The sequence below is a fragment of the Pundamilia nyererei genome, unplaced genomic scaffold, assembly GCF_000239375.1.
Source record: "Pundamilia nyererei isolate P.nyererei 1_Seehausen unplaced genomic scaffold, PunNye1.0 scaffold00202, whole genome shotgun sequence".
NCBI classification, from domain to species: Eukaryota; Metazoa; Chordata; class Actinopteri; order Cichliformes; family Cichlidae; genus Pundamilia; species Pundamilia nyererei.
In genome coordinates this window covers 276,534-287,748 of record NW_005187603.1, presented here as the reverse complement: position 1 = coordinate 287,748, position 11,215 = coordinate 276,534, and the positions used below count along the sequence as shown (strand labels likewise).

General features: G+C 51.2%; 3 protein-coding genes across 5 annotated transcripts in view; 2 read left to right on the top strand and 1 right to left on the bottom strand.

Moving 5' to 3' along the window:
- The window catches only part of LOC102209417 (mediator of RNA polymerase II transcription subunit 15-like), a 4,638-nt gene extending 4,621 nt beyond the window's left edge, over positions 1-17 (top strand). Inside the window, exon 7 of the mRNA XM_005747677.2 lies at positions 14-17. Coding sequence (XP_005747734.2) covers positions 14-17 — 4 coding nt within the window. The remainder of the gene's footprint in view (positions 1-13) is intronic.
- A 301-nt stretch (positions 18-318) lies between these two features.
- Positions 319-4,704, top strand: LOC102209703 (mediator of RNA polymerase II transcription subunit 15-like). Its single transcript, XM_005747678.1, has 12 exons — positions 319-609; positions 941-1,045; positions 1,362-1,484; positions 1,680-1,780; positions 1,973-2,100; positions 2,311-2,445; positions 2,950-3,013; positions 3,285-3,351; positions 3,436-3,593; positions 3,669-3,835; positions 3,927-4,025; positions 4,372-4,704. The coding sequence occupies exons 1-12, from the start codon at positions 340-342 to the stop codon at positions 4,506-4,508; spliced, it is 1,554 nt and encodes a 517-aa protein (XP_005747735.1). The 5' UTR covers positions 319-339; the 3' UTR covers positions 4,509-4,704.
- Positions 4,705-5,064: 360 nt separating this feature from the next.
- Positions 5,065-9,429, bottom strand: thoc6 (THO complex 6). 3 transcript variants are annotated; one of them, XM_005747674.2, is made up of 13 exons: positions 9,258-9,429; positions 8,698-8,789; positions 8,560-8,624; positions 7,901-8,004; positions 7,783-7,820; positions 7,599-7,647; positions 7,166-7,237; positions 6,795-6,897; positions 6,414-6,463; positions 6,262-6,324; positions 5,817-5,927; positions 5,606-5,734; positions 5,065-5,273 (listed from the first exon to the last, which is right to left on the bottom strand). In XM_005747674.2, the coding sequence occupies exons 1-13, from the start codon at positions 9,270-9,272 to the stop codon at positions 5,193-5,195; spliced, it is 972 nt and encodes a 323-aa protein (XP_005747731.1). In that variant the 5' UTR covers positions 9,273-9,429; the 3' UTR covers positions 5,065-5,192. The 3 variants fall into 3 exon arrangements, with proteins under 3 accessions (XP_005747731.1, XP_005747730.1, XP_005747732.1); XM_005747673.1 differs by lacking the exon at positions 9,258-9,429 and adding an exon at positions 8,923-9,189; XM_005747675.1 differs by lacking the exon at positions 9,258-9,429 and adding an exon at positions 8,878-8,901.
- Positions 9,430-11,215: the final 1,786 nt, after the last annotated feature.

The following is an 11,215-nucleotide window of genomic DNA, read 5'->3' as shown; positions in this document are numbered from 1 at the left end:
CACTGCTATGCAGATGACACCCAGCTCTATCTGTCCATGAAGCCAGATAACACACACCAATGAGTTAAACTGCAGGAATGTCTTAAAGACAAAATAAATAATCTGACTTTCAGTGATCAACAGTTTCTGCAAAATCAACTTAAAGCTAACCTTCCAGCGGTGCCTTAAGTTGCCTTACAGAGGATAAGTTTAGTGCCCCGAGCTCACAGCTGCGATCTGGCCACCCTGAAACCACCGCTCTGATCGCTAGTGGCTGTGAGGGGAGACGAGTGGCTTTCCTCTCATTACTCATCAGCTGTGTTTGTCTGATTACAGATGCACCAGTCCAGGCTGCAGCTTATGCAGCTCCAGCAGCACGCTCAGGCCCAGGCTCAAGCCCAAGCTCAAGCCCAAGCCCAGGCTCAGGCCCAGGCTCAGGCCCAGGCCCAGTCCATCCAGCAGATGGTGCAGCAGCAGCAGGTCCAGGCTCAGACTCAGCCGGTTCAGATGCCTCCTCACTCCCAGCAGCAGCAGCAGCAGTCGGGCATGGTGTCTCAGTCTCTGGCCGGACAGATGCCATCCCAGCACGTCTCTCTGAACCAGCAGCAGCAGAGGCTGCAGGCCTTCCAGGTGAGACAGAACTGCAGGTTTGGTTCTGTAACTCCGACTGAATCACAGCCAGACAGTCGGTGTCTCAGCGTTCAAAGTCCAAATCGAGTCAGAGAAATTGTTTTTAAGATTGTAATTCATAACATAAGTTAGTTTCACTCAGTGCTGTCATTTAAAAAACTGGACGCCTGAAAAAGCAGCGAATCAGATTTTCAAAGTAAAACAGGAAGTCTGCCATGAAAATCCGACCAGAGGCTGTGATCAGTCTGCAGTTCCTGCTCCAGTGGTCTGAATTTTCTCAGTGCTCCCTTCCTCTGCTTGCATGCTTTGCTATGTGTGTGTGTGAGAACAGGCCCGTGCAGCCTTGCAGCAGCAGCAGGCAGCGCAGCAAGCTCAGCAGGCCGCAGCGCAAGCACAGCTCAACGCAGCCGCCGCTGCAGCCGCCATGCCGGGACAGGTGAGGACGCCGCCACAAACTCAGGTTCATCAGCTCTGAGTTATTTAGACGATCAGACAAACGGCAGGAGATTGTAGAGCAGGTGTCGGGAGTACGCTTCACGGCAGCAGAAACAGGAAACTCAAAATGACAGGTTCGCCTGCTCCGGGGCGACCGCTTCCTGTTAACTGTAGGTTAAACTGTCCACACCTGATATTCTCACTGCTCAAGTCACAAAGCTGAACCTGCAGGAACATCTGAGCTGGTCCTCACAGGTGTAGAAAGACGGAGGTCTCACCTGTCCTCTCTGCTCACCTGTGCTTTGTTTCTTCTGAAGCTGGTTCGTCCTGCGATGCAGATTCCAGCCCGGCTACCTCGAGCACCTCTGAACCCCATCCCTCCTCAAAACGCCACCACCGCTGCAGCTGGCGTGGTGGGAGTGCAGGCCATGACACCGCAGGTATTTATCCCCAGTGTGACCTCTGACCTTCACCTGCTCGTCCTCATGTTTCTTCAGTCTGAAGCAGCTTCATGAGGTGGAGACAGTTTCTAACGACCTCATGGAGCTGCTTCACGCACGCAAACATCGTGCCTTCCCCTCTGTGCTCTGATTGGCTAGTTTGTCTTTCCTTGTCTGTCCAATCACCTCGAGCAGATGTCATCGCCCTCACCGGTGCAGGTCCCGACTCCTCAGTCGATGCCGCCTCCTCCGCAGCCGTCACCCCAACCCCCGACCTCACAGCCCAACTCGGCCAGGTACGTCCAGTAAATAGACCACACCGCTGACCTTTCAGGACAGCAGTGGGTCAGCCAGTCGTCAGCCTCTGGCTGAGGCGAGTTCAGATTCACGTCTGCGTCTGGTCTCTGACCCGCTCGGTGTCACAGGACAGAATCGGCGCAGGTTACATGTCTGTCAGCGAGTCTAACTCCTTCTGGCTCCTCCCACAGCTCCGGTCCCACTCCGTCTCCGGGGGGTTTCCAGCCCAGCCCGTCTCCTCAGCCGTCGCCGAGCCCCGCCAACTCCAGAACCCCCCAGAACTACGGCGTGCCCTCCCCCGGGCCACTCAGTACTCCAGGTAACCCCACAAACATCTGGAAGGAACTTTTCACAGAGCTTAGAATAACGTGAACGCAGCAGCTCCGTCACGCTCGCTGACCACGCCGCTGAGCGGCACAGTCGTGTGCACCTCGATCACAGCTACACACACACTGAGGTCAGAGAAGGTGAAACACACGTCTGTTTTCCCTCCTCAGAGTTTCACCGGCTTTTATTGTGAAACTTTCAGTGAACCCGAGCTCGGTGATGAGTCCGGCGGGGCCCACGTCTCTGGAGGACCAGCAGTACATGGAGAAGCTCAAACAGCTCTCCAAGTACATCGAGCCGCTGCGCCGCATGATCAACAAGATCGACAAAAACGAAGGTGAGCCGCTCGCCTCGCTGACATCACAACCTCCTTCCGAGGCGCCACAGCACACACATGCACGGGTTCCCAAACTGAGGTTCGTGGAGTTCATCTTTGGTAATGGTACACTTGGAGATTTAAAGGATAACTCCTCTTCTTACTAAAGAAACGAAAGCACGATGATCATGACTGGAAGAGTCGGAAAGGAAAAATGTTCTGATAGGAAACATGAACAGGAAGACGATGTCGAGGTAGGAAGTGGAGGGGAAGCGACGAGCTCATGATTAGAAGGGCAGTCATGTGACACGAAGTGAGGAGAAGAAGAAACACATGATCGAGTCGTTCATGTTGATGATGTTCAAACACGAGTCCACTGCAAAGTCACAGAATCAGCAGATCGCTCGAAAGAAGGAAAACTTCTGCTCCTGAACAGGGATGCGTATCGTTTAGGTTTGATCCGGTGCCCGTCCTGAACGCGTCCACGCGTGGTTAAAGTTCAGCTGCTTTCTTCTGTGTTTTCAGACAGGAAGAAGGACCTGAGTAAGATGAAGAGCTTGCTGAACATCCTGACCGACCCCAGCACCAGGTGGGATTCATTCCTTTCAGGTTCGATTTGTGCGTGAAACAATCCAAACTCGGCTGACGTGGTTAGCCGCCTCCACCCAGAGCCTGCTCCGCGTCTTCGCATCAGACACTAGGAGTCCGGCGTTTTCCAGCTGTGGTCGCGTGATCACAGCTGGAAAACACAAACACTGTAGATATGGGAAGTGATGTCAGCCACGCCTCCAAGCTCACAGCTGAAGCTGCTGCTCCTCGCTACTCTTCCTGACCTCCTTTTCCTGACCTTTGACCTATAGGTGTCCCCTGAAGACGCTGCAGAAATGTGAGATTGCTTTGGAGAAGCTGAAGAACGACATGGCGGTGGTAAGGCGAGCGCCTCCTCTCATTTCTAATCTTCAGAGGGTCGACGCCAGTCTGAGCCTCTGTTTGTGTTTCCTGTCCTTTCAGCCGACGCCCCCTCCCCCGCCCGTGGCCACCAACAAACAGTACCTGTGTCAGCCGCTGCTGGACGCCGTCATGGCCAACATCCGCTCGCCCGTCTTCAACCACTCCCTCTACCGATCCTTCGCCCCCGCCATGAGTGCCATCCACGGACCACCCATCATGTAGGTACAACACACACACGTCGCGCTACACTTTACAGGTCAGAGGTCATATTCACAGCGTCGCGTCCTCCTCAGGGGGCCGAACATCTCCGGGCGCAAGAGGAAGCACGAGGACGACGAGCGGCAGACGATCCCCAACATCCTGCAGGGCGAGGTGGCGCGCCTCGACGTCAAGTTCCTCGTCAACCTCGACCCCTCGTACTGCAGCAACAACGGCACCGTGCACCTCATCTGCAAGCTGGGTGAGAACGCCGCCCCCCACTGCTCCACCCACTGCTCCGCCCACTTCAGATCACACAGTGAAACCTTATTGGTGTTTGATTTTTCTTTCAGACGATAAAAACCTTCCCAGCGTTCCTCCGCTGCAGCTCAGTGTTCCCGCCGATTATCCCGACCAGAGTCCGCACTGGGCCGACGACGGAGAGCAATACGGTAAGACACGCCGACCACCGCCATCTTTCATCACCCAATAGAGCCGCACATCCACAGAGACGTCCACAGGCTCAATAAAAGTATTAATAAACAAAATGCAGATAAATAGGTGAAAACACTCTTAAAAGCATAAATTCACAAAAGTCTAAATTAGAGCAGGAAATAAGAGCGTTTGTGAGGGGCAGCCAATCAGGATGCCACACAGAGGCGTGGCCTTGAAGAGGGAGGATAGAGTCAGAGTAGAAACGTTTCTATCAGATGGCCGTCGGACATTTAAAGTGTTTTTGTCTTCAAACTTAAATCTGGGAACGTGTGGTGATGACATCATCGACTGCGTGCGTTTCAGGTGCGAACAGCTTCCTGCAGACGGTTCACAGGAACATGACGTCCAAACTGCTGCAGCTGCCCGACAAACACTCTGTGACCGAGCTGCTCAACACCTGGGCTCGCAGCGTCCAGCAGGCCTGCCTGTCTGCAGCCTGAGACCCCGCCCACTGCTCACGGTGCATGCTGGGTAAGACCTGCAGATGGGCGTCATCAGAGCCGAAACCCATTACCGATTTCTCTGCTGCTCCTTGAATGCGTCATAAGTCTGTTTCTGTTAGTTTAAATAAAGTTTTAGTCCCTGTTTTGTATGACGTCTTTTTGTATTAAATAAAATGTGTTCACTTCAGTCCAATCAGCTGTTTTCTGTTTACCTGCTGCAGGTGTGAACACACACCTGTCAATAAGCCGTTTACTTCCTGTTCACTCACAGGTTCATCTGTGTCAGTGAAAGAGGCGGAGTTTCCAGCATGTGACTAATCAGAAACAAACCGGTGAACTGACAGCAGAGTGTGCGTGTGTGCTGTGTTAATAAAGTTTATCTAAAAGCTTTCGTAGGAGCGTCACAGCGCTGATTTCAGTTGGGAACACTTTCATGAGCGCACACCTGTGATCAGAACATCAAAGTTCAATTGTTCATCACAGGGTGGGCTCTTCGCTGGTTGGTTTAACCAATCAGAGCTCAGCTGGTGAAGAAGAGTGAAGCGTGGCGTGCTTTTATTTTCATGCGTTTATTCTTTAAAGAAGCTCACAGACAGCTGATACAAAACGCCCAAAAACAAATAAAAACATGGAAAATGAACAGACAGTTTATCGTGCGTGGGGTCTCATGAAGTTCGGAGTTCAGAATCTGAGGGAGAACGCTCTGTAGGACAGGTTGGTGAACACGTCGATACGGTCGCTGCTGCCGCCGACCGTCAGCACCTGAAACACACGACACGTTCACTAACACTGGGGGAAAAAACCTGACGTCGCTCTGTCTTCATTCACATCCTCTCTCTTCTGGCCACACCCCTTGCTGACTTTTAATGTGTAGGATGTTCCGGTTGTCTTCTCCAGCTTCAACCAATCAGCACTGAGCCACATTGTACTGTCCCGCCGTGTTTGCACACGCTCAGTTTGTCACGGCTCAGGTGTGATATGTGGACTTTTGAAATAGCGAAGTGTGAAACGCGTTAAACTTCACTCGTGAACCTGTCGTGTCATGTGACCTCCGTGTTTGCGTGAGGATGTGCGTGCTGCATTCAGGGTCTCACCCGGTGTTCGGTGCTGTTGTTGTTGAGCTGCAGCGTGTTCAGGCTCTGTGGCGTGCAGGGAATCTGAGCTTTGACCTCGCCGCCCAGCAGGCAGTGCGACACGAACGCACCTTCACCCACCGTTAGGATCTACAGGAAATGCATCACAGGAAGTGAACCAGAGCGAGCACCGGCACAGATGGACAAACACTGACTGAAGCGTCTTCCTCACCAAGTCCTGATGGAAGGTGGACTGTCGTTGGCACCCGCTCAGGTTAAAGATGGAGGTCGGTGACAGCGAGCGGAGGTGCCACAGAGACAGAGACGGTCCGCCGCCGCACAGCTGTGGGAACAGGAAGTCAGACATGTTCAGAATCTTACACATCTGGAATCTAAGGAAACATCTGTAAAAACAACAAACCTCAGAACAAGAACGAAGGAGAACGTTTCATCTCGCAGTTTACCGTCACCTGAACTCACCTGGAGTCCATCACCTGTTTCTAACACAACACGAGTCCTCACAGAGTCAGTCTGACTCAGAAATAAGACTTTCATCTTTAGAGGTTTTCACGGTTAAAGCTGTGAGCAAAGATCAAAGATGACATCATTTTCATCAAAGTGAACTTTGATGGAAGGAGGGGGAGGAGTCACAGCGTTGCGAGGAAACGTTTTCTCACCATCCAGTCGGAGTCGGTGGTCACGCAGCTGATCCATTTACCGTACTGAGGACGCGCACACACCTGAAACACACACACACACCTGTGTTTATCCTCAGATAAAGAGGAAGTGACATCATCACAGGAAGTCTGCGACGCTTTCCGGCACTCACCTCGTACTTGTAGACCTCGATGCAGTGAACACACTGACCCGTCCTGCTGTCTGCAACAGCAACACATCACCTTCATCATCACCTCCATCACCAAAATCCTCATCGTCACTAATATCACCATCATCCTCACTAGGGCTGGGCGATAAGGCCTAAAATCCATATTGCGGTATAATTTGAAGCATGTGCGGTAACGATATATAGGCGCAGCTTGATGAGATCATCAACATGCGCCATCACGGTAGAGCGGTATAGTCAAAACCCCACGTTGGCCAAATTCATATCGTTTCTACTGTATATTGTTTATACCGCCCACCCCTACTCCTCGCCACCATCTTCACCATCATCATCCTCCCGACAGCCCCATGTTTCCTGTGAACTCACCCCACAGCCTCACTGCTCCGTCCTCTCCCCCCGACAGGATCTCCGCCTCCCTCTCTCTTACAGTCACGCAATGGACGTAGTCCGAGTGACCCTGAAGCACCGTCTGAAGACAAAACACAAACCTGTCACCATGGAAACACAGAACTCCCCCAACAGACGCTGCCATGAAAATCAGATTGAAACAGTTCAGTGCACACACGGACGTCCAGGCATAAAACCTGCAGTTCCTCTGACATCCAGCAGAGGCTCCAGCAGTGAGTCGTTCCCCACAGACTCACACGTCAACAGCAGAAGTCAGCATTTACACACACACACACGACAGCGACGTGCTGTAAGGAGGAAACATGGAGTCAACGTTGTTCCCCACTCACCTTGAACACACCGTTTTCCAGGTCCATGACATGGATGTTGTTATCGCCTCCTCCAACCACCAGGCTGTTATCCTGACACACAAACACAACTCCTCATTACACGTCGGAGCGACACGTCCGACAGAAAGACAACTATCCTCATTATCATCGGAGAAAAGGCCCCGACTGCAGCTGCATCCCTTCTACAAACAAAAAATTAAATAACATTCAAAAAGAATGAAAAGAAGTCAGAATAATAAAAGGACCTCAATAAAACATCCAAAAACAAATAAAGGTTTAGTAAATGGGTGGCTCTGACGACGAGGAGGAGAATATTCTTCATACTGTCACAGGTTTGTGTTTTATTTCAGGTTCGAGTGTTTTCTGCTCGTAGAGGCGGGCCAGCTTTAACGCGATGAAGAGAAGCAGAGCAGACAGGTGGAGCTGTACTCACTCTGGGGTTGATGGTCATGGAGTTGATCTCTGGGATCTCCAGGCTGGATCTGTAAGGAGACAGCAGATGCGTGAGTGAGGAAGCAGACAGGAGGCAGACAGGAGGCAGACAGGAAGCAGACAGGAGGCAGACAGGAAGCAGACAGGAAGCAGACAGGAGGCAGGGGTGGAAGACTGGTTCTCACTTGTAGTTCGGTCTTCGGGTCCACAGAGGTTTGACGTTCTGAGGAAGCAGAGACACAAAAATCAGGCAAACTCGTTTTCCCTCTCCATCTATGTGTCCCTGAAGACGTTCCAGGTTACCTTCTTGGTGAGCTCGCTCCAGCTCCAGGCGCTGATCTCGCCATTTCCCGCGCTCAGCAGGTGGCAGTCAGTGGACAGAAGGGAAAAGACCGGTCCCTCATGAGCTGCAGGACAAAAAGACCAAAAAGGACTCTGTGAGGACAGTGTGTCCAACATCAACACGGACACAATAAACGGCCACTAAAGTCCCAATGAAACCAGAACTCGTCACAGGGCTGCAAATAAAAAAATCACAATAAAATGAGCCTCAAAAATATTGACTCACAAACACACCTGGAACTCCACCTGCAGGCTAAATCCAGAGTTTTGGTTTAAAATCAGCTGGAACCTTCACGTTTTCACTGATTCTTTATTTCCAGCGTGTTTTCAGCATGACGCAGATGTTTGTCACCAAACACACTGACGCTTTAGCGCCTCACAAGAGCGTCCAGTGTGACGGGAAACAGACAAATGTCTGGATCTATCAAACAAAAGGCTGGAAAGGTGAGTGTGTTTTCATGTGAGTGAGCTCAGACTTCCTGGGTTCTCATCACGTTGTTATTTTTTTATGCCACTGTTCGAGTCTGCAGGTGTAAAACACCAGCAGGTACACCTGTGACGCCCTCGCCATACTGCAGAGGCTCGGATGGTTTAGGGCGACCTTTGGCCCGAACACTCACCCGTGAAGGTCAGAACAGGTTTCTGGTTGAGCGCGGTGGCGTCTGGACTCAGAGCTGCAGACAAACTGAAAAAAACAGCAGTGACAAATAAGAGGTGTGGCCCTCGCAGCCGAGTCGAACCAGGTGCGTTTGACTCACCTGAACACTGCGATCTCGCCGTAGTTGTTTCCAGCTGCCAGGAAGCGGCCGCAGGGAGAGAAACTCTGAGAGAACACGGACATGTGCAGCAGCTGCAGACACAGACAGGTGCGTTAGTCCAAGCGCCACAACACAGGTGAGCAGCCACACCTGTGCAGGGACATCTGGACACTTAGTTACCACGTGCTGTAGGACATTCAGTCATGTGACGTCACCTTTATTCACCTGAGTGTAAATCAGCTTTAAATAAACAGTTTGTGAATGAACGTGCATGTCTCTATAAACAGATGACTCGGAACAAAGGTTGTTATTAATACTGATCACTTCCGGTCAGTAAATCTATCGCACATCACATTCACCTCAGCCTGAAACTTTTTAAAGACTCGAATTTAAATTCAGTGGAATTTTTAACGGAGTTTGTTTTCCGGTAAAACCTGGAACTAATCCGAGCTCGTTCACTTCTTTGTTTCTATCGTTCAGCACGAAGCTCGCTTTACTCTCAAACATCAGCCGGTTCCTCTATTTCCTGTTTCCGGTGAGATAAACGGAGCAAGCCTCACCTCCACGGGACCCATGCCGCTCCCACAAACACACCGAGCTCCTTTAAAACGAACAGGCACAAACACCCAAACAGAAGCAAAGGAACCAAAACTTAAACAGAGGAGGGAAAGAGCGGACCGGGGCGAGGGAATGTGACGTCACCAACACCAGCCCAGAGGATTCTGGGAGATGTAGTGTAGAAGCGGCAAGACGCTTCTTTTCCTCAGCGGCTCGTCCTCCTTCACTGCATCCACGAAGTTTCTCTGAGCTCTTCCTCTTCTCTTCCTGCCATCAGATTAATCATCATCCTCCCTCCTTCCTCCTGCAGATCACAGAGTCGCCTGCCTGGCCTCATCAGCCATCCCGTCGATCAGTACTGCAAAAAAGCAGGGGCTCAGAGCAGATCCCTGATGTACTCCCACCTCCACCTTCAGCCACCTCAGTGCTGTCCTCATACGTATGCTGCACCACCCTCACATACTCCTTCATGGTTCCTCGTGCAGTACCGTCAGTCATCTGCTTCCTCTGATCCACAAACACACAGAAGCTCCTTCTCATCTACATTTCTCCATCAGGTCTAACGTCACAGCTCTTCCTCAGCATAAAGCCACATGTTGGTGGTGTGGTTCACCAGCGTCATCCTCTCTCCTAGACTTCTCCACACCCACAGAGGTACACTGTACTGCCAAAAGTATTCACTCGCCCATCCAAATCATTGAATTCAGGTGTCCCAGTCACCTCCATGACCTCCATGACCGCAGGTGTTTAAAGTCAGCAGCTAGGCATGCAGAAATAATGTGTGGAAGCAGGGCTCGCTCTCAGGAGCTCAGGGAACTCCCTCGTGGCGCTACCATAGGATGCCTCCTGTGCAACAGGTCCAGCTGTGGAATTTCTTCACAACTTAACATTCCACAGTCAGCTGTTAGTGGAATTATAACAAAGTGGAAACAACTGGGAACGCCAGCAGCTCAGCTATGAAGTGGTCGACCGTGGTGCGAGGCGCAGAGTGCACAGAGGTCGCTGACTCTGCGGAGTACGTTACTACAGACACCAAACCTCACGTGGCCTTCAGCTGAGCTCAACAACAGTGCGCAGAGAGCTTTTTGGAATGGGCTTCCATGGCGACCAGCTGCATACAAGCATTACATCATCAAGTGTTTAATGCAGTGGTGTAAACCACGCCACTACTGGACTCTAGAACAATTGCGGCATGTTCGCCGGACTGACCGATCATGATCACGAGGACCGGCCTGCACAGAGTCCTGACCTCAGCCTGATCCAACACCTTTGGGGCCAATCAGAGCGGAGACTGTGAGCCAGGCCTTCTCCTCCAACACCAGCGTGACCTCACACATGTGCTTCTGGAAGGATGATCAACACTCCCCATAAACACTCCTGAACCTGAGGAAATCCTTCCAGGAGACGTCCAGCTGCACACGGTGGGCCGACATCATATTCACTGGAGTTCATGGCAGAACGGTGGATCTCATCTGGACCAGTCGCCTTTCCACTCTCCACCCTCGTCTTAGCTGCTCTCAAAGTTATCAGTTTTATACTCTCAAATGATTTTTTATTTTTATTTCATTTTGAGTTTTAAATTTGCTTTAGTTTCCAGAGCACATTTTCTTGTTTCGGTTTGGTTCAGTCCACAGCACAAAAAATCATCGGCTGCCCCCTGCCCTCTTTGTCTGCTGTCTACAACTCCCGTTGTCTCAGCAGGGCCAGAAACATCTCAAAGGACACTACCCACCCCGCCTACCATCTTTTCAACCTACTGCCCTCTGGCAGGCGCTTCAAATCCATTCAGGCCAGAACAAACAGACTCGGGGAAGGCTTCTTCCCCAAAGCTATCACCATACTCAACTCAAACTTGCACACAAGGGCGTAGATTTAGAGATTATTGAATTGTCCCCACCAATAGAGAAATCAAACCCGATAGAAAGGAAAAAAAAGATCTGTCAACGTCTCATTCACCCAG

What these genes read in the sequence shown, in the direction of transcription:
- LOC102209703 (XM_005747678.1), top strand. Translation starts at nt 340, where the DNA reads ATGCAGCTCCAGCAGCACGCTCAGGCCCAGGCTCAAGCCCAAGCTCAA. An exon ending in ATCCACGGACCACCCATCAT is followed by an intron (nt 3,594 to 3,668) that starts GTAGGTACAACA and finishes CGTCCTCCTCAG; the next exon opens with GGGGCCGAACATCTCCGGGC. An exon ending in CGACGACGGAGAGCAATACG is followed by an intron (nt 4,026 to 4,371) that starts GTAAGACACGCC and finishes CGTGCGTTTCAG; the next exon opens with GTGCGAACAGCTTCCTGCAG.
- thoc6 (XM_005747673.1), bottom strand. Translation starts at nt 8,970, where the DNA reads ATGCACGTTCATTCACAAACTGTTTATTTAAAGCTGATTTACACTCAG. An exon ending in GGCGAGATCGCAGTGTTCAG is followed by an intron (nt 8,625 to 8,697) that starts GTGAGTCAAACG and finishes TGTTTTTTTCAG; the next exon opens with TTTGTCTGCAGCTCTGAGTC. An exon ending in ACCCGAAGACCGAACTACAA is followed by an intron (nt 7,648 to 7,782) that starts GTGAGAACCAGT and finishes GTCTCCTTACAG; the next exon opens with ATCCAGCCTGGAGATCCCAG.